Source organism: Lissotriton vulgaris, chromosome 9 (assembly GCF_964263255.1).
Source record: "Lissotriton vulgaris chromosome 9, aLisVul1.2, whole genome shotgun sequence".
Taxonomy (NCBI): Eukaryota; Metazoa; Chordata; class Amphibia; order Caudata; family Salamandridae; genus Lissotriton; species Lissotriton vulgaris.
The window spans coordinates 20,746,659-20,768,767 of record NC_141697.1 but is presented as its reverse complement, the minus strand read 5'-3'; the positions used below and the strand labels follow the sequence as shown (position 1 = coordinate 20,768,767).

At 51.4% G+C, this 22,109-nt stretch overlaps 1 protein-coding gene across 2 annotated transcripts in view; it reads right to left on the bottom strand.

Moving 5' to 3' along the window:
* The window catches only part of PPP2R3C (protein phosphatase 2 regulatory subunit B''gamma), a 237,723-nt gene that overhangs the window by 123,018 nt on the left and 92,596 nt on the right, over nucleotides 1-22,109 (bottom strand). For both annotated transcript variants that reach the window (XM_086936937.1, XM_086936938.1), the window contains exon 6: nucleotides 11,239-11,309. In XM_086936937.1, the coding sequence (XP_086793063.1) occupies nucleotides 11,239-11,309 (71 nt within the window). The remainder of the gene's footprint in view (nucleotides 1-11,238; nucleotides 11,310-22,109) is intronic.

Genomic DNA, 22,109 nt, shown 5'->3' with positions numbered 1-22,109 from the left:
AGAATAACAGGGAGCAGGGCATGCTGAGGAGAGAGTATGGAAGAATAACAGGGAGCAGAGCCTGCTGAGGAGAGAGTGAGTATGGAAGAATAACCGGGAGCAGGGCCTGCTGAGGAGAGAGCATGGAAGAATAGCAGGGAGCAGGGCCTGCTGAGGAGAGAGTATGGAAGAATAACAGGGAGCAGGGCCTGCTGAGGAGAGAGTATGGAAGAATAGCAGGGAGCAGGGCCTGCTGAGGAGAGAGTATGGAAGAATAGCAGGGAGCAGGGCCTGCTGAGGAGAGAGTATGGAAGAATAACAGGGAGCAGGGCCAGCTGAGGAGAGAGTATGGAAGAATAACAGGGAGCAGGGCCTGCTGAGGAGAGAGTATGGAAGAATAACAGGGAGCAGGGCATGCTGAGGAGAGAGTATGGAAGAATAACAGGGAGCAGGGCCTGCTGAGGAGAGAGTATGGAAGAATAACAGGGAGCAGGGCCTGCTGAGGAGAGAGTATGGAAGAATAACAGGGAGCAGGGCCTGCTGAGGAGTGAGTATGGAAGAATAACGGGGAGCAGGGCCTGCTGAGGAGAGAGTATGGAAGAATAACGGGGAGCAGGGCCTGCTGAGGAGAGAGTATGGAAGAATAACAGGGAGCAGGGCCTGCTGAGGAGAGAGTATGGAAGAATAACAGGGAGCAGGGCCTGCTGAGGAGAGAGTATGGAAGAATAACGGGGAGCAGGGCCTGCTGAGGAGAGAGTATGGAAGAATAACAGGGAGCAGGGCCTGCTGAGGAGAGAGTATGGAAGAATAACAGGGAGCAGGGCCTGCTGAGGAGAGAGTATGGAAGAATAACGAGGAGAGAGTATGGAAGAATAACAGGGAGCAGGGCCTGCTGAGGAGAGAGTATGGAAGAATAACAGGGAGCAGGGCCTGCTGAGGAGAGAGTATGGAAGAATAACGAGGAGAGAGTATGGAAGAATAACAGGGAGCAGGGCCTGCTGAGGAGAGAGTATGGAAGAATAACGGGGAGCAGGGCCTGCTGAGGAGAGAGTATGGAAGAATAACAGGGAGCAGGGCATGCTGAGGAGAGAGTATGGAAGAATAACAGGGAGCAGGGCCTGCTGAGGAGAGAGTATGGAAGAATAACAGGGAGCAGAGCCTGCTGAGGAGAGAGTGAGTATGGAAGAATAACCGGGAGCAGGGCCTGCTGAGGAGAGAGCATGGAAGAATAGCAGGGAGCAGGGCCTGCTGAGGAGAGAGTATGGAAGAATAACAGGGAGCAGGGCCTGCTGAGGAGAGAGTATGGAAGAATAGCAGGGAGCAGGGCCTGCTGAGGAGAGAGTATGGAAGAATAACAGGGAGCAGGGCCAGCTGAGGAGAGAGTATGGAAGAATAACAGGGAGCAGGGCCTGCTGAGGAGAGAGTATGGAAGAATAACAGGGAGCAGGGCCTGCTGAGGAGAGAGTATGGAAGAATAACAGGGAGCAGGGCCTGCTGAGGAGAGAGTATGGAAGAATAACAGGGAGCAGGGCCTGCTGAGGAGTGAGTATGGAAGAATAACGGGGAGCAGGGCCTGCTGAGGAGAGAGTATGGAAGAATAACGGGGAGCAGGGCCTGCTGAGGAGAGAGTATGGAAGAATAACAGGGAGCAGGGCCTGCTGAGGAGAGAGTATGGAAGAATAACAGGGAGCAGGGCCTGCTGAGGAGAGAGTATGGAAGAATAACAGGGAGCAGGGCCTGCTGAGGAGAGAGTATGGAAGAATAAATGTGGTAAATATTTAATTTACTATCATAATTTCTATGCAGGTAAGTACTTAATCAATAATAACTCAATCGGAAAGAAGGAGGCAGAGTCCGTGGTGTTAGAGTTCTTAGGGGTTTTATTCCTTAAAAAGGAATGGTCATGATTTAGCTATCATGTTCCCGCAACCACACAGGGTTCAGGAAGGGATAGAAGAGTGCGCACCACATTTTATTGACAGTACATAGCTTATATACTTAATTCATTGTCATAGAAAAACATGTGGTAGGCGTAACAGCTGAGAGAAGACAAGATAACAGTATCCACGTGTTAGCAATACGTAATCAGAAGGCGTGAACTAGGCGCGAACTAGAGGTGTGTGCTAGAAACGTCACCAGATAGGTGTCACAGAAGGGGTGGTACTAACAGAAATGTTGCAATGTCAGCAGAAATCGGAAACTTGGATGCGCGCGCAGCTGCATGACGTGTGATTGACGTGAAACTGGAGGGTGCAGGAAACTTGACATTTACACTGACGGAAAGAGACAGAAGTCTGGCATGTCAGATCAACTTGTACTTCTATCATATCTGATATCTGATGTTTGGGAACCATACTATCTGGAGGGAAAGGTCTCTGGGGCAGAAGCTATTCTATACTGACTGTGAGTGCGTGTATAAGCGCCTGAGTGTCTGCATGAGAAGCGTGGGGGCATGGGCCTTCCATGGAAGCATGGTAACAGAGGCTATGAATTACTTGCACGGAGACAGGTTGGCCCTTTGCTCTACAGATGAGGGAGATGTTTACTGAAGCTAGTAGGCAGGAATGTATTTTCGAGGAGCGGAACAGATAACTCGAAGGTTATAGTTAGTCTTGGCAGGCAGCAGGCTGAGCTAAGCACGGTGGGCCGCGCTAGAAGTAAGTCAGAGTTCACGGGTACAGAGGCAGCCTGGGCTGAGGTTTTCAGAGTCAGAAGCCAGAAAAATGGCTCGATGGCAGAAATTCAGGGCCTACTTTGCCAGAGCTGAAAAACGTGTAAGGTACACTACAAAAAGACGTTGGCATAGCATACTTAGGAACGGGCTATTCAACCCATTCAGGGTGGGTCTGAAAGAGGACATGTTAACGTTGGACGCAAATGTATTTGCGTCTTCGTAGCTGGCACAGGAGGGAAGTTACATGCACTTTAAGCTGTTACATGGAGTCGGTGGGGTACACGCTAGGGAACACAATCTTGACCATAAAATTTATATTTCCTCATAACGAGGAGAGAGTATGGAAGAATAACAGGGAGCAGGGCCTGCTGAGGAGAGAGTATGGAAGAATAACAGGGAGCAGGGCCTGCTGAGGAGAGAGTATGGAAGAATAACGAGGAGAGAGTATGGAAGAATAACAGGGAGCAGGCCCTGCTGAGGAGAGAGTATGGAAGAATAACGGGGAGCAGGGCCTGCTGAGGAGAGAGTATGGAAGAATAACAGGGAGCAGGGCCTGCTGAGGAGAGAGTATGGAAGAATAACAGGGAGCAGGGCCTGCTGAGGAGAGAGTATGGAAGAATAACGAGGAGAGAGTATGGAAGAATAACGAGGAGAGTGTATGGAAGAATAACAGGGAGCAGGGCCTGCTTAGGAGAGAGTAAGGAAGAATAACGGGGAGCAGGGCCTGCTGAGGAGAGAGTATGGAAGAATAACAGGGAGCAGGGCCTGCTGAGGAGAGAGTATGGAAGAATAACAGGGAGCAGGGCCTGCTGAGGAGAGAGTATGGAAGAATAACGAGGAGAGAGTATGGAAGAATAACAGGGAGCAGGGCCTGCTGAGGAGAGAGTATGGAAGAATAACGGGGAGCAGGGCCTGCTGAGGAGAGAGTATGGAAGAATAACAGGGAGCAGGGCCTGCTGAGGAGAGAGTATGGAAGAATAACAGGGAGCAGGGCCTGCTGAGGAGAGAGTATGGAAGAATGACAGGGAGCAGGACCTGCTGAGGAGAGAGTATGGAAGAATACCAGGGAGCAGGGCCTGCTGAGGAGAAAGTATGGAAGAATAACAGGGAGCAGGGCCTGCTGAGGAGAGAGTATGGAAGAATAACGAGGAGAGAGTATGGAAGAATAACGGGGAGCAGAGCCTGCTGAGGGGAGAGTATGGAAGAATAACAGGGAGCAGGGCCTGCTGAGGAGAGAGTATGGAAGAATAACAGGGAGCAGGGCCTGCTGAGGAGAGAGTATGGAAGAATAACAGGGAGCAGGGCCTGCTGAGGAGAGAGTATGGAAGAATAACAGGGAGCAGGGCCTGCTGAGGAGTGAGTATGGGAGAATAACGGGGAGCAGGGCCTGCTCAGGAGAGAGTATGGAAGAATAACGGGGAGCAGGGCCTGCTGAGGAGAGAGTATGGAAGAATAACAGGGAGCAGGGCCTGCTGAGGAGAGAGTATGGAAGAATAACAGGGAGCAGGGCCTGCTGAGGAGAGAGTATGGAAGAATAACAGGGAGCAGGGCCTGCTGAGGAGAGAGTATGGAAGAATAACAGGGTGCAGGGCCTGCTGAGGAGAGAGTATGGAAGAATAACGAGGAGAGAGTATGGAAGAATACGGGGAGCAGGGCCTGCTGAGGAGAGAGTATGGAAGAATAACAGGGAGCAGGGCCTGCTGAGGAGAGAGTATGGAAGAATAACGAGGAGAGAGTATGGAAGAATAACAGGGAGCAGGCCCTGCTGAGGAGAGAGTATGGAAGAATAACGGGGAGCAGGGCCTGCTGAGGAGAGAGTATGGAAGAATAACAGGGAGCAGGGCCTGCTGAGGAGAGAGTATGGAAGAATAACAGGGAGCAGGGCCTGCTGAGGAGAGAGTATGGAAGAATGACAGGGAGCAGGACCTGCTGAGGAGAGAGTATGGAAGAATAACAGGGAGCAGGGCCTGCTGAGGAGAGAGTATGGAAGAATAACAGGGAGCAGGGCCTGCTGAGGAGAGAGTATGGAAGAATAACGAGGAGAGAGTATGGAAGAATAACGGGGAGCAGAGCCTGCTGAGGGGAGAGTATGGAAGAATAACAGGGAGCAGGCCCTGCTGAGGAGAGAGTATGGAAGAATAACGGGGAGCAGGGCCTGCTGAGGAGAGAGTATGGAAGAATAACAGGGAGCAGGGCCTGCTGAGGAGAGAGTATGGAAGAATAACAGGGAGCAGGGCCTGCTGAGGAGAGAGTATGGAAGAATAACGAGGAGAGAGTATGGAAGAATAACGAGGAGAGTGTATGGAAGAATAACAGGGAGCAGGGCCTGCTTAGGAGAGAGTAAGGAAGAATAACGGGGAGCAGGGCCTGCTGAGGAGAGAGTATGGAAGAATAACAGGGAGCAGGGCCTGCTGAGGAGAGAGTATGGAAGAATAACAGGGAGCAGGGCCTGCTGAGGAGAGAGTATGGAAGAATAACGAGGAGAGAGTATGGAAGAATAACAGGGAGCAGGGCCTGCTGAGGAGAGAGTATGGAAGAATAACGGGGAGCAGGGCCTGCTGAGGAGAGAGTATGGAAGAATAACAGGGAGCAGGGCCTGCTGAGGAGAGAGTATGGAAGAATAACAGGGAGCAGGGCCTGCTGAGGAGAGAGTATGGAAGAATGACAGGGAGCAGGACCTGCTGAGGAGAGAGTATGGAAGAATACCAGGGAGCAGGGCCTGCTGAGGAGAAAGTATGGAAGAATAACAGGGAGCAGGGCCTGCTGAGGAGAGAGTATGGAAGAATAACGAGGAGAGAGTATGGAAGAATAACGGGGAGCAGAGCCTGCTGAGGGGAGAGTATGGAAGAATAACAGGGAGCAGGGCCTGCTGAGGAGAGAGTATGGAAGAATAACAGGGAGCAGGGCCTGCTGAGGAGAGAGTATGGAAGAATAACAGGGAGCAGGGCCTGCTGAGGAGAGAGTATGGAAGAATAACAGGGAGCAGGGCCTGCTGAGGAGTGAGTATGGAAGAATAACGGGGAGCAGGGCCTGCTCAGGAGAGAGTATGGAAGAATAACGGGGAGCAGGGCCTGCTGAGGAGAGAGTATGGAAGAATAACAGGGAGCAGGGCCTGCTGAGGAGAGAGTATGGAAGAATAACAGGGAGCAGGGCCTGCTGAGGAGAGAGTATGGAAGAATAACAGGGAGCAGGGCCTGCTGAGGAGAGAGTATGGAAGAATAACAGGGTGCAGGGCCTGCTGAGGAGAGAGTATGGAAGAATAACGAGGAGAGAGTATGGAAGAATAACGGGGAGCAGGGCCTGCTGAGGAGAGAGTATGGAAGAATAACAGGGAGCAGGGCCTGCTGAGGAGAGAGTATGGAAGAATAACGAGGAGAGAGTATGGAAGAATAACAGGGAGCAGGCCCTGCTGAGGAGAGAGTATGGAAGAATAACGGGGAGCAGGGCCTGCTGAGGAGAGAGTATGGAAGAATAACAGGGAGCAGGGCCTGCTGAGGAGAGAGTATGGAAGAATAACAGGGAGCAGGGCCTGCTGAGGAGAGAGTATGGAAGAATGACAGGGAGCAGGACCTGCTGAGGAGAGAGTATGGAAGAATAACAGGGAGCAGGGCCTGCTGAGGAGAGAGTATGGAAGAATAACAGGGAGCAGGGCCTGCTGAGGAGAGAGTATGGAAGAATAACGAGGAGAGAGTATGGAAGAATAACGGGGAGCAGAGCCTGCTGAGGGGAGAGTATGGAAGAATAACGGGGAGCAGGGCCTGCTGAGGAGAGAGTATGGAAGAATAACAGGGAGCAGGGCCTGCTGAGGAGAGAGTATGGAAAAATAACGGGGAGCAGGGCCTGCTGAGGAGAGAGTATGGATGAATAACAGGGAGCAGGGCCTGCTGAGGAGAGAGTATGGAAGAATAACAGGGAGCAGGGCCTGCTGAGGAGAGAGTATGGAAGAATAACGAGGAGAGAGTATGGAAGAATAACGAGTAGAGTGTATGGAAGAATAACGAGGAGAGAGTATGGAAGAATAACGGGGAGCAGGGCCTGCTGAGGAGAGAGTATGGAAGAATAACAGGGAGCAGAGCCTGCTGAGGAGAGAGTGAGTATGGAAGAATAACCGGGAGCAGGGCCTGCTGAGGAGAGAGCATGGAAGAATAGCAGGGAGCAGGGCCTGCTGAGGAGAGAGTATGGAAGAATAACAGGGAGCAGGGCCTGCTGAGGTGAGAGTATGGAAGAATAGCAGGGAGCAGGGCCTGCTGAGGAGAGAGTATGGAAGAATAACAGGGAGCAGGGCCTGCTGAGGAGAGAGTATGGAAGAATAACAGGGAGCAGGGCCTGCTGAGGAGAGAGTATGGAAGAATAACAGGGAGCAGGGCCTGCTGAGGAGAGAGTATGGAAGAATAACAGGGAGCAGGGCCTGCTGAGGAGTGAGTATGGAAGAATAACGGGGAGCAGGGCCTGCTCAGGAGGGAGTATGGAATATTAACATGGAGCAGGGCCTGCTGAGGAGAGAGTATGGAAGAATAACGGGGAGCAGAGCCTGCTGAGGAGAGAGTATGGAAGAATAACAGGGAACAGAGCCTGCTGAGGAGAGAGTATGGAAGAATAACAGGGAGCAGGGCCTGCTGAGGAGAGAGTATGGAAGAATAACAGGGAGCAGGGCCTGCTGAGGAGAGAGTATGGAAGAATGACAGGGAGCAGGGCCTGCTGAGGAGAGAGTATTGAAGAATAACAGGGAGCAGGGCCTGCTGAGGAGAGAGTATGGAAGAATAACAGGGAGCAGGGCCTGCTGAGGAGAGAGTATGGAAGAATAACAGGGAGCAGGGCCTGCTGAGGAGAGAGTATGGAAGAAGAACAGGGAGCAGGGCCTGCTGAGGAGAGAGTATGGAAGAATAACAGGGAGCAGGGCCTGCTGAGGGGTGAGTATGGAAGAACAACGGGGAGCAGGGCCTGCTCAGGAGAGAGTATGGAAGAGTAACAGGGAGCAGGGCCTGCTGAGGGGAGAGTATGGAAGAATAAAGGGGAGCAGGGCCTGCTGAGGAGAGAGTATGGAAGAATAACAGGGAGCAGGGCCTGCTGAGGAGAGAGTATGGAAGAATAACAGGGAGCAGGGCCTGCTGAGGAGAGAGTATGGAAGAATAACGAGGAGAGAGTATGGAAGAATAACGAGGAGAGTGTATGGAAGAATAACAGGGAGCAGGGCCTGCTTAGGAGAGAGTAAGGAAGAATAACGGGGAGCAGGGCCTGCTGAGGAGAGAGTATGGAAGAATAACAGGGAGCAGGGCCTGCTGAGGAGAGAGTATGGAAGAATAACAGGGAGCAGGGCCTGCTGAGGAGAGAGTATGGAAGAATAACAGGGAGCAGGGCCTGCTGAGGAGAGAGTATGGAAGAATAACAGGGAGCAGGGCCTGCTGAGGAGAGAGTATGGAAGAATAACGAGGAGAGTGTATGGAAGAATAACAGGGAGCAGGGCCTGCTTAGGAGAGAGTATGGAAGAATAACGAGGAGAGTGTATGGAAGAATAACAGGGAGCAGGGCCTGCTTAGGAGAGAGTATGGAAGAATAACGAGGAGAGTGTATGGAAGAATAACGGGGAGCAGGGCCTGCTGAGGAGAGAGTATGGAAGAATAACGAGGAGAGTGTATGGAAGAATAACAGGGAGCAGGGCCTGCTTAGGAGAGAGTAAGGAAGAATAACGGGGAGCAGGGCCTGCTGAGGAGAGAGTATGGAAGAATAACGGGGAGAGAGTATGGAAGAATAACAGGGAGCAGGGCCTGCTGAGGAGAGAGTATGGAAGAATAACGAGGAGAGAGTATGGAAGAATAACGAGGAGAGTGTATGGAAGAATAACAGGGAGCAGGGCCTGCTTAGGAGAGAGTAAGGAAGAATAACGGGGAGCAGGGCCTGCTGAGGAGAGAGTATGGAAGAATAACAGGGAGCAGGGCCTGCTGAGGAGAGAGTATGGAAGAATAGCAGGGAGCAGGGCCTGCTGAGGAGAGAGTATGGAAGAATAACAGGGAGCAGGGCCTGCTGAGGAGAGAGTATGGAAGAATGACAGGGAGCAGGACCTGCTGAGGAGAGAGTATGGAAGAATAACAGGGAGCAGGGCCTGCTGAGGAGAGAGTACTGAAGAATAACAGGGAGCAGGGCCTGCTGAGGAGAGAGTATGGAAGAATAACGAAGAGAGAGTATGGAAGAATAACGGGGAGCAGGGCCTGCTGAGGAGAGAGTATGGAAGAATAACGGGGAGCAGGGCATGCTGAGGAGAGAGTATGGAAGAATAACAGGGAGCAAGGCCTGCTGAGGAGAGAGTATGGACGAATAACGGGGAGCAGGGCCTGCTGAGGAGAGAGTATGGAAGAATAACAGGGAGCAGGGCCTGCTGAGGAGAGAGTATAGAAGAATAACAGGGAGCAGGGCCTGCTGAGGAGAGAGTATGGAAGAATAACGAGGAGAGAGTATGGAAGAATAACGAGGAGAGTGTATGGAAGAATAACGAGGAGAGTGTATGGAAGAATAACAGGGAGCAGGGCCTGCTGAGGAGAGAGTATGGAAGAATAACAGGGAGCAGAGCCTGCTGAGGAGAGAGTGAGTATGGAAGAATAGCAGGGAGCAGGGCCTGCTGAGGAGAGAGTATGGAAGAATAACAGGGAGCAGGGCCTGCTGAGGAGAGAGTATGGAAGAATAGCAGGGAGCAGGGCCTGCTGAGGAGAGAGTATGGAAGAATAACAGGGAGCAGGGCCTGCTGAGGAGTGAGTATGGAAGAATAACGGGGAGCAGAGCCTGCTGAGGAGAGGGTATGGAAGAATAACCGGGAGCAGGGCCTGCTGAGGAGAGAGTATGGAAGAATAACAGGGAGCAGGGCCTGCTGAGGAGAGAGTATGGAAGAATAACAGGGAGCAGGGCCTGCTGAGGAGAGAGTATGGAAGAATAACAGGGAGCAGGGCCTGCTGAGGAGAGAGTATGGAAGAATAACAGGGAGCAGGGCCTGCTGAGGAGAGAGTATGGAAGAATAACAGGGAGCAGGGCCTGCTGAGGAGAGAGTATGGAAGAATAACAGAGAGCAGGACCTGCTGAGGAGAGAGTATGGAAGAATAACAGGGAGCAGGGCCTGCTGAGGAGAGAGTATGGAAGAATAACAGGGAGCAGGGCCTGCTGAGGAGAGAGTAAGGAAGAATAACGGGGAACAGGGCCTGCTGAAGAGAGAGTATAGAAAAATAACAGGGAGCAGGGCCTGCTGAGGAGAGAGTATGGAAGAATAAAAGGGAGCAGGGCCTGCTGAGGAGAGAGTATGGAAGAATAACAGGGAGCAGGGCCTGCTGAGGAGAGAGTGAGTATGGAAGAATAACAGGGAGCAGGGCCTGCTGAGGAGAGAGTATGGAAGAATAACAGAGAGCAGGACCTGCTGAGGAGAGAGTATAGGAGAATAGCAGGGAGCAGGGCCTGCTGAGGAGAGAGTATGGAAGAATAGCAGGGAGCAGGGCCTGCTGAGGAGAGAGTATGGAAGAATAACAGGGAGCAGGGCCTGCTGAGGAGAGAGTATGGAAGAATAACAGGAAGCAGGGCCTGCTGAGGAGAGAGTATGGAAGAAGAACAGGGAGCAGGGCCTGCTGAGGAGAGAGTATGGAAGAATAACAGGGAGCAGGGCCTGATGAGGGGTGAGTATGGAAGAATAACGGGGAGCAGGGCCTGCTCAGGAGAGAGTATGGAAGAGTTACAGGGAGCAGGGCCTGCTGAGAGGAGAGTATGGAAGAATAACGGGGAGCAGGGCATGCTGAGGAGAGAGTATGGAAGAATAACAGGGAGCAGGGCCTGCTGAGGAGAGAGTATGGAAGAATAACGGGGAGCAGGGCCTGCTGAGGAGAGAGTATGGAAGAATAACGAGGAGAGAGTATGGAAGAATAACGGGGAGCAGGGCCTGCTGAGGAGAGAGTATGGAAGAATAACAGGGAGCAGGGCCTGCTGAGGAGAGAGTATGGAAGAATAACAGGGAGCAGGGCCTGCTGAGGAGAGAGTATGGAAGAATAACGAGGAGAGAGTATGGAAGAATAACAGGGAGCAGGGCCTGCTGAGGAGAGAGTATGGAAGAATAACGGGGAGCAGGGCCTGCTGAGGAGAGAGTATGGAAGAATAACAGGGAGCAGGGCCTGCTGAGGAGAGAGTATGGAAGAATAACAGGGAGCAGGGCCTGCTGAGGAGAGAGTATGGAAGAATAACAGGGAGCAGGGCCTGCTGAGGAGAGAGTATGGAAGAATAACGAGGAGAGAGTATGGAAGAATAACAGGGAGCAGGGCCTGCTGAGGAGAGAGAACAGACAGCAAAATCAGAGAAAGAAAGAACTGCTAAATGGGAAAGTTGGGATCACTAAAGGACATCATTGAGATCAGGAAGTACTGATAGGAGAGATGGACTGACAAACAGAGAGCTCAGGAACTGCAGAGGGAACAGAGAGAAGGCAGTAAGACAATGAATGCAGAGATCACAAGGGGGCATGCAGGGTGAAGAGAACCATTAGGTGCATATGTATAGAATACATTTAGCAGATTAGAGGCTTCTTCACCCAGGTGCAGAAGCTAGAAGAGTGCAGTACTTACAGACTCCCGTAGGTACCCCTGTCCTGCCACATCGTACAGACTCAGGCCAATCCTAGTCTGGTGAAGCCACACTGTGGAAGACGAGAGAAGTATCAGAGAGACAGCTCTCAGTGCAGGAGAGGGGAGATAAGTACAAGCATGGCCATGCATAAATATGAGCAATGCTCGCTAGAGTAGTACGGGGCTGTCTGAGACACAGACTGCATGACAGGCACTAGTTGGTCACAATGACCTAAGACACAATGTGCTTATAGTAGTAGTGCTTGATAGGGCTGTGCAGACTTCTGACATGCCAAGGGCTCAGCAAGACATGTTCTGGGCGTATGGGATGTGTAAACAAACAATGCTCAACTGGAGTGCGCAGGTGTCGGCCTCTGTGACACACCGAGTGCTGCATGACAGCCTGCAATACAGAGACACAATGACCCATGAGACATCACATGCAGATAAAACAATCCTCACCAGGAGAAAGACGGCCTCTCCGACACACTCTGAGCTGCATGACAGCCTGCACTACTGAGACACTATGACCTAAGAGACACCACATGCAGATAAAACAGTCCTCACTGGGGGAGAGACGGCTTCTCCGACACACTGAGAGCTGCAGGACAGCCTGCACTACTGAGACACTATGACCCAAGAGACACCACATGCAGATAAAACAGTCCTCACTGGGAGAGAGACGGTCTCTGTGACACAGTGAGAGCTGCATGACAGCCTGCCCTACTGAGACGCTAGGACTCATGAGACACCACATGTAGATAAAACAGTCCTCACTGGGAGAGAGATGGCCTCTCCGACACACTGAGAGCTGCATGACAGCCTGCACTACTGAGACACGATGACCCATGAGACACGCATGCAGATAAGAGACAGTCTCTGTGACACAGTGAGAGCTGCATGACAGCTTGCACTACCGAGACACAATGACCCATGAGACACCACATGCAGATAAAACAGTCCTCACTGGGAGAGAGGCAGCCTCTCCGATACACTCAGAGCTGCATGGCAGCCTGCCTGAGACACGATGACCCATGAGACACGCATGCAGATAAGAGACAGCCTCTGTGACACAGTGAGAGCTGAGATGCTAGGACCCATGAGACACCACATGCAGATAAAACAGTCCTCACCAGGGGAGAGACGGCCTCTCCGACACACTCGGAGCTGCATGACAGCCTGCACTACTGAGACACTAGGACCCATGAGACATCACATGCAGATAAAACAATCCTCACCAGGAGAGAGACTGCCTCTCCGACACACTCGGAGCTGCATGACAGCCTGCACTACTGAGACACTATGACCCAAGAGACACCACATGCAGGTAAAACAGTCCTCACTAGGAGAGAGACGGCCTCTGTGACACACAGAGCTGCATGACAGCCTGCACTACTGAGGCGCTAGGACCCATGAGACACCAGATGCAGATAAAACAGTCCTCACTAGGAGAGAGACGGCCTCTCCGACACACTGAGAGCTGCATGACAGCCTGCACTACTGAGATACTATGACCCAAGAGACACCACATGCAGATAAAACAGTCCTCACCAGGAGAGAGACGGCCTCTGTGACAAACTGAGAGCTGCATGACAGCCTGCACTACTGAGACACTATGACCCAAGAGACACCACATGCAGATAAAACAGTCCTCACCAGGAGAGAGCCGGCCTCTGTGACAAACTGAGAGCTGCATGACAGCCTGCACTACTGAGACACTATGACCCAAGAGACACCACATGCAGATAAAACAATCCTCACCAGGGGAGAGACGGCCTCTCCAACACACAGAGCTGCATGACAGCCTGCCCTACTGAGACACGATGACCCATAAGACCCGCATGCAGATAAGAGACAGCCTCTGTGACACAGTGAGAGCTGCATGACAGCCTGCCCTACTGAGACACTATGACCCAAGAGACACCACATGCAGATAAAACAGTCCTCACCAGGAGAGAGACGGCCTCTCAGACACACTCAGAGCTGCATGGCAGCCTGCACTACTGAGACACTATGACCCAAGAGACACCAAATCCAGATAAAACAATCTTTACCGGGAAAAATACAGCCCCTCGGACACGTTCAAAGCTGCATGACAGCCTGCACTACTGAGACACGATGACCCATGAGACCCGCATGCAGATAAGAGACAGCCTCTGTGACACAGTGAGAGCTGCATGACAGCCTGCACTACTGAGACACTATGACCCAAGAGACACCACATGCAGATAAAACAGTCCTCACCGGGAGAGAGACAGCCTTTCGGACACAAGCAGAGCTGCATGACAGCCTGCACTACTGAGACATGGTGACCCATGAGACACCACATGCAGATAAAAAAATCCTCACCGGGAGAGAGACGGCGTCTGACACACTGAGAGCTGCATGACAGTCTGCACTACTGAGACACTATGACCCAAGAGACACCACATGCAGATAAAACAGTCCTCACCAGGAGAGAGAGACGGCCTCTCGGACACACTCAGAGCTGCATGGCAGCCTGCACTACTGAGACACTATGACCCAAGAGACACCACATGCAGATAAAACAGTCCTCACTGGGAGAGAGACAGCCTCTGTGACACAGTGAGGGCTGCATGACAGCCTTACTGAGACACAATGACCCAAGAGACACCACATGCAGATACAACTGTCCTCACTGGGAGAGAGACGGCCTCTGTGACACAGTGAGAGCTGCATGACAGTCTCGACACACTCAGAGCTGCATGACAGCCTGCACTACTGAGACACTATGACCCAACAGACACCACATGCAGATAAAACAATCCTCACCAGGAAAGAGCCGGCCTCTCCGACACACTCGGAGCTGCATGACAGCCTGCACTACTGAGAAATGACACAGACACTACATACAGATAAAACAATCGTCACCAGGAAATAGGCGGCCTCTGTTACACATTGAGACTGCATGACAGCCTGCACTACTGAGGCACTAGGACCCATGAGACACCACATGCAGATAAAACAGTCCTCACTGGGAGAGAGACGGCCTCTGTGACACAGTGAGAGCTGCATGACAGCCTGCCCTACTGAGACGCTAGGACAGTGCAAGGTGGCAGAAAGGGCCTGGCGAGCGCAGTATAGTGCAGCTGCTAGACTCGAATACCGTACGATGGTTAAAGCTTACCACCGAGATATTTTCCTGGAGAAAAAGAGCTATTTTGCCAGGAGAATTGAGGATGCATCTAACTCGTATAAAGAGATTTTCACGATTGTTAGGGAATTTACGTCCCCACGGTCGAGTGTGGCCAAGACTGCTCCCACAGAGTTGTGGGCAGCGGATCTTGCAGACTTCTTTACGACAAAGATCAGGCTGATACAAGACTCCTTTCCATCAAGACCGATTAGTGCTCTCCCTTGCTCTAAGGGAGGTTTAATTCCACTGGTTTCTTTAGGGCCAGTCTTATCTGACTTTCCGCCTATCTCTATGGCTTTGTCTCTGACCCTTCTGGCCAACCTTAAATCTGGATCGCCATGCGATCCATGTCCGGCATAAGTTCTAGCGAAGCTGGCGGCAGTCGTAAACCTGATGGTCAATCCCATTCTGAATCTTTCGCTTAGCCAGGGTGTGGTCCCTGTGGCTTGGAAGCAAGCGATGGTCATCCCCCTTATTAAGAAGCCCAGCTTGGCCCCTGAGGTTTTGGCCAACTATAGGCCTATCTCCCTCCTCCCAGCGCTGGCCAAGACCGTGGAGAAACACGTGCACAACGTGCTTTCCAACTTTTTGGAAACACACGATTTGCTCCATCCCACTCAATCGGGCTTCCGTCCTAATCTTAGCACGGAGACGGCGCTGCTGGAGGTGTCGGAGGCCATCAAGGAGACGTTAGACCTGGGTGGTAGAGCAATGCTGATCATGCTAGACCTGTCGGCGGCCTTTGACACCGTCCCCCACGAGGATCTCCTCGTCAGACTACATGACATTGGTCTGAGGGGGACGGTGCTCAGCTGGTTTACAGACGGTCTGGGCCTCCTCTAGCACTGCCGAGATGCCGCCATTGGGAGTCGGAGTCCCGCAGGGCTCTGTATTGAGCCCGACTCTCTTTAATATCTTCATGACCCCTTTGGCGGCTCTGGCTGAGTCCTTCGGGGCCCAGATCGTGTCCTACGCTGATGACACCCAGCTGCTCTTTACCTGTCGGAAAGGAGAGGATTTTGACGGAGAGAGTGTCCGTGAGTGCCTTGGGGCTGTGTTCAAATGGCTCCAACTGAACAGCCTCAAGTGCAACTCTGACAAATCGGAGGTGCTCTTCTTCGGCAGTCAATCCGCCCCGGACTGGCAGGTATGGTGGCCGGCCGACATGTCTCCCCCGGGATGCCCGTCGCAGTCAGCTAAGAATTTGGGGGTTAAAATAGACAACGGTGTGACTCTCAGTTTTCAGATCCTTACCCTCACTGGTACTTGTTTTGGGCTTCTCCGCATGCTACGGAAGTTTTTTCCGTTGCTTTCCGTGGATCACAGGAGGACTACGGTACAGGCCCTGATAGGGTCAAGATTGGATTACTCCAATGTCCTATATCTCGGTCTGCCCGAATATCTCCTGCAACGGATGCAGGTAGTCCAAAACGCGGCAGCACGGGCCATCTTTGGCCTGCATAGGCGAGTTAAAGTCTCAGGACTGTTGCAGTCACTTCATTGGCTGCCTATCCGACAGCGGATAGTTTTTAAAGCCCTTACCCTTGCCCACAAGGCCTTTTATGCCACGGGGGCGAAATACCTTCAGAAGAGGCTCGCCGTTTATCGCCCTGCCCGATCCTTGAGGTCAGAGGCGAAATTCCTTGCTATTGTTCCACGTATAAGGAAGTCCCGCTTTGGAGGCCGTTCATTCATGCTCCGGGCACCTCAGCTCTGGAACAGTCTGCCCCTTACCCTACGCAGCACTTCAAATCTGCTGGCTTTCAGGAAGGGCCTGAAAACCTGGCTCTTTGCTTCCTAGTCTCTTCTGTTCTTTGATCTTACTTTCCCCGTCTGTTGTGTTGTGTCTGTCTTCTTAGGTTGTCAATAAAGCGCCGGGACACTCTTCTGAGTAGCCGAGCGCTATAAAAGACTTACTATAACATAACATAACATGAGACACCACATGTAGATAAAACAGTCCTCACTGGGAGAGAGACGGCCTCTCCGACACACTGAGAGCTGCATGACAGCCTGCACTACTGAGACACGGTGACCCATGAGACACGCATGCAGATAAGAGGCAGTCTCTGTGACACAGTGAGAGCTGCATGACAGCCTGCACTACCGAGACACAATGACCCATGAGACATCACATGCAGATAAAACAGTCCTCACTGGGAGAGAGGCAGCCTCTCCGATACACTCAGAGCTGCATGGCAGCCTGCACTACTGAGAAATGACGCAGACACTACATACAGATAAAACAATCGTCACCAGGAGATAGGCGGCCTCTGTTACACATTGAGACTGCATGACAGCCTGCACTACTGAGGCACTAGGACCCATGAGACACCACATGCAGTTAAAACAGTCCTCACCAGGGAAGAGACGGCCTTTTGACACACTGAGAGCTGCATGACAGCCTGCCCTACTGAGACACAATGAACCATGAGACACACATGCAGATAAGAGACAGCCTCTGTGACGCAGTGAGAGCTGCATGACAGCCTGCACTACAGAGACACAATGACCCACGAGACACCACATGCAGATAAAAAAGTCCTCACAAGGAGAGACATACTCAGAGCTGTACGACAGCCTGCCCTACTGAGACACAATGACCCAGAAGACACGCATGCAGATAAGAGACAGCCTCTGTGACACAGTGAGAGCTGCATGACAGCCTGCACTACTAAGACGCAAGGACCCATGAGACACCACATGGAGATTAAACCGTTCTCACCAGGAGAGAGACGGCCTCTCCGACAACCTGAGAGCTGCGTGACAGCCTGCACTACTGAGACGCTAGGACCCATGAGACACCACATGAAGATTAAACCGTCCTCACTAGGAGAGAGACGGCCTCTCCGATACAGTGAGAGCTGCATGACAGCCTGCACAACTGATTTGAACAAAACAAGGGAACCCGATAGGATCACTGCGGTTCACGGGTAATTGGTTATTTCAAAGAACAATGGTCCTCAGTTTATAAAATGGTGCAAGGAAATTCATTTATAGACCACGATGAGTATTATAAGTTTGAATCCAATATCCAGCTGGACATGGAATATTTATTTGATAAATGTTGAATTAATAGAAACAGAACACACAGGAATAAGAGGGGCACAGTCCTGTACCCAGTGTGAAGGAAAGAAAAAGTAAAGAGAAAGGATGAAGGACAAAATAGATTTTCAGGCAATAACTTTTGGAGCAGAACGTGGCGTACATCTTAATACATAGTTCTGCAAGGTCAGTGACAGCAATTTAATAACACAATGGTATAATTTGAGACACTGTATTTGGAAAGTCGAAGTTTCGATCCCTTGCCCCTATACTAACGGGATCATCATCAGGACCAATAATAATTGCCTGGTTGTGAAAATAATTATTAACGCCTTGGAGTTGCGGTAGTCTCATAGACCCATGTTGCAGGCGGTATCGACGACCTGTTCTGGTTGCGGTGCCTGCTCGCAGAGTGAAGGCAGGGGAAGGGGTTAAGTTCGTTAATAGCGCAGCCCTCGAGTTGGCCGTAAATAGTTTCAGACCACAATGGGGACATAAGCAGAGCTTAGTAAAGTCTCTTCATGCAGTGTACAAGGTAGTCACTGTCTCTGTTGTGCTCGATGGCATGACAGCCTGCACTACTGAGACACTATGACCCAAGAGACACCACATGCAGATAAAACAATCCTCACCAGGAGAGAGACGGCCTCTCCGACACACAGAGCTGCATGACAGCCTGCCCTACTGAGACACAAAGACCCATAGACACCACATGCAGACAAAACAATCCTCACCGGGAAAGAGACCGCCTCTGTGACACAGTGAGAGCTGCATGACAGCCTGCCCTACTAAGACACGATGACCCATAGACATGCATGCAGATAAGAAATAGCCTCTGTGACACAGTGAGAGCTGCATGACAGCCTACACTACTGAGACACTATGACCCAAGAGACACCACATGCAGATAAAACAGTCCTCACCAGAGAGAGAGACGGCCTCTCCGACACACAGAGCTGAATGACAGCCTGCACTACTGAGACACTGTGACCCAAGAGACACCACATGCAAATAAAACAGTCCTCACCAGGAGAGACGGCCTCTGTGACACACTGAGAGCTGCATGACAGCCTGCACTACTGAAACACTATGACCCAAGAGACACCACATGCAGATAAAACAATCCTCACCAGGAGAGAGACGGCCTCTCCGACACACAGAGCTGCATGACAGCCTGCCCTACTGAAACACAAAGACCCATAGACACCACATGCAGACAAAACAATCCTCACCGGGAAAGAGACGGCCTCTGTGACACAGTGAGAGCTGCATGACAGCCTGCACTACTGAGACACAAAGACCCATAGACACCACATGCAGACAAAACAATCCTCACCGGGAAAGAGACGGCCTCTGTGACACAGTGAGAGCTGCATGACAGCCTGCACTACTGAGGCGCTAGGACCCATGAGACACCAGATGCAGATAAAACAGTCCTCACTAGGAGAGAGACGGCCTCTCCGACACACTGAGAGCTGCATGACAGCCTGCACTACTGAGACACTGTGACCCATGAGACTCCACATGCAGATAAAACAGTCCTCATCCAGAGAGAGACGGCCTCTCGGACACAAGTAGAGCTGCATGACAGCCTGCACTACTGAGACACTAGGACCCATGAGAAACCACATGCAGATACAACAGTCCACACTGGGAGAGAGACGGCCTCTGTGACACAGTGAGAGCTGCATGACAGCCTGCCCTACTAAGACACGATGACCCATAGACATGCATGCAGATAAAACAGTCCTCACCAGAGAGGGACGGCCTCTGTGACAAACTGAGAGCTGCATGACAGCCTGCCCTACTGAGACACGATGACCCATGAGACCCACATGCAGATAAGAGACAGCCTCTGTGACACAGTGAGAGCTGCATGACAGCCTGCACCACTGAGACACGATGACCAAGAGACACCACATGCAGATAAAACAGTCCTCACCGGGAGAGAGTCGGCCTTTCGGACACAAGCAGAGCTGCAGGACAGTCTGCACTACTGAGACATGGTGACCCATGAGACACCACATGCAGATAAAACAATCCTCACCGGGAAAAATACCGCCCCTCGGACACATTCAGAGCTGCAGGACAGCCTGCACTACTGAGACACAATGACCCATGAGACACCACATGCAGATAAAACAGTCCTCACCGGGCGAGAGACGGCTTCTTTGGCATATGAGATGAAGAAAGCACCCAGATGGACAACAAGGAGTAACGAATATGCTACTCCAGTATGCATCTATTCTTGGCATGTAGGGCTGCTGACATTCATATCTGTGCATAGATCGCCGCCTAGTGTTGGGTCCGGATGAGTGCACATTGTTGTCCTGGAAGAGTCTTCGAAGTATCACGAGATAGGTGGCTCCTCCCATGGACTACAGTGCGCATGGGCATCGACTCCATCCCCAGATTGTTTTTATCCATTGTGGGAAAGATGGAGTGTAACACCGTGAGTGATGACCATGCTAAGAGTAATTCTAAGTGCTGCAGCCGCTACAGGCGCCGGGGAGGAAGTCGGGCGATATGAATGTCAGCAGCCCTACATGCCAAGAACAGATGCATACTGGTAAGTAGCATATTCGGTTCGAGGCATGTGGGCTGCTGAATTCATATCTGTGCATAGAATACATAGCAGTCCCACCATTAGCGGCGGCTGCCTGTGCCAGCTGCAGCAGTTTGAAAAAGTGTTTTTAGAACAGCCTGCCCTACAGCTGCCTGCTGTTTGGAGTGCACATCTACGCAGTAGTGTTTGGTAAGTGTGTGTGTGGTAGACCATGTGGCTGCTCTACATATGTCTTCTAAAGGAATATTTCCAAGGAAAGCCATGGAGGCCCCCAACTTGCGGGTGGAGTGGGCCCGTGGGGGAACCGTTAATGTGCGCTTGGCTTTTTGGTAGCAAATTTGAATGCACGCAACGATCCACCTGGCTATACCTGCTTTGGAAATGGGGTTGCCTTTGTGTTGTGGCAAAAAGGCAACAAACAGTTGTTTAGTTTTCCGAAAATCTTTGGTCCTATCTATGTAGTACATTAGAGCTCTTTTGACGTCTAGTGTGTGGAGCATTCTCTCCGCCACTGACTTAGGATTTTGGAAGAACACAGGCAGTTCAATAGTCTGATTGATATGGAACTGTGAAACCACTTTAGGAAGAAACTTAGGGTTAGTGCGGAGTACCATCCTGTTGGAGTGAATCTGTATGAATGGCTCCTGGATAGTTAGTGCCTGGAGTTCACTAACTCGTCGCAGCGATGTGATTGCTATCAGGAAAGCCACTTTCCACATCAAGAACTGAATCTCGCATGAGTGTAGAGGCTCAAAAGGTGGACCCATCAGTCTGGTGAGGACCACATTTAAGTTCCATTCAGGAGCTGGTGGGTGTCGGGGAGGAATAACTCGTTTGAGTCCCTCCAGAAAGGCTTTAATGGCAGGCACTCTGAAAAGCGAGAGATGCTGCCTGTTTTGGAGATAAGCTGCTATTGCTGACAAATGTATACGAATGGAAGTATAGGCCAGATTGCATTTGTATAGATGTAACAGCTAACAAATGATGTCGTGAGTAGATGCATCTAGCGGGTTGATGTTGTGGTCTGCACAATAAATGACAAACCGCTTCCATTTTGCCGCATAGCATGCTCTGGTGGTGGGCTTTCTTGCCTCCCTTATGATATCCATACAGTCAGGAGGCAGGTTAAGATAGCCAAATTCTAAGACCTCAGGAGCCAGATCACCAGGTTGAGCTGTTGCGGATCTGGATGCTGTATGTCGCCATGGTTCTGCGTCAAAAGCCTGGGTGTGAGGTGCAGCCTTTGATGCGGTACCACGGATAGTTCTAGAAACGTGGTGTACCATGGTTGGCGTGCCCACGTCGGAGCAACCAGGATGAGTGTCATCGAGTGTTGCTTCAGCTTGCGCGCCACCAGCGGTATTAGAGGTGCTGGGGGAAAAGCGTACGCAAATATGCCTGACCAGTTCATCTGCAACTGCGACTGTGGATGTGGGAACCTGGCGGCAAAGCTTTGGCATTTGGCGTTTTCCTTTGTGGCGAACAGGTCTATCTCTGGATGACCCCACTGCTGGAAGTACGGCTGGAGTACTGATGGAGGCATCTCCCACTCATGCATTTGGTGGCTGTACCTGCTGAGCAGGTCTACCATCTGATTGTCCTTGCCCGGGAGGTGTTCCGCCATGAGGAAGATGTTCCTCTGAATGGCCCACTTCCACCTGCTCTAAGCCAGATGAGACAACTGTGGAGAGTGTGTACCTCCTTGCTTTTGTATGTAGTACATGGCCGTCATGTTGTCCGTCCGGATCAAGACAACCTTGTTGCACAGATGTACTTTGAATGCCTTCATCGCCATGAAGATTGCCATCAGTTCTAGAAGGTTGATGTGCATCTTCTTTTGCTGCTGCGTCCATAGTCCCTGCACTGTGTAGTGGAGTACATGAGCTCCCCATCCCTGGAGAGATGCGTCCGTTGTCAGAATAATCTGTGGCACAGGCTCCTGGAACGGTCGGCCCCTGCAAAGGTTTTGTGGATTCCACCAATGCAGAGAGTTGTATGCACGACCTGTCACCAACACTAGGTCTTTCAACTGTCCGTGAGCCTGATTCCACTGACGTGCTAAGCACTCCTGAAGCGGACGCATATGTAGTCTCGCGTGCGGGA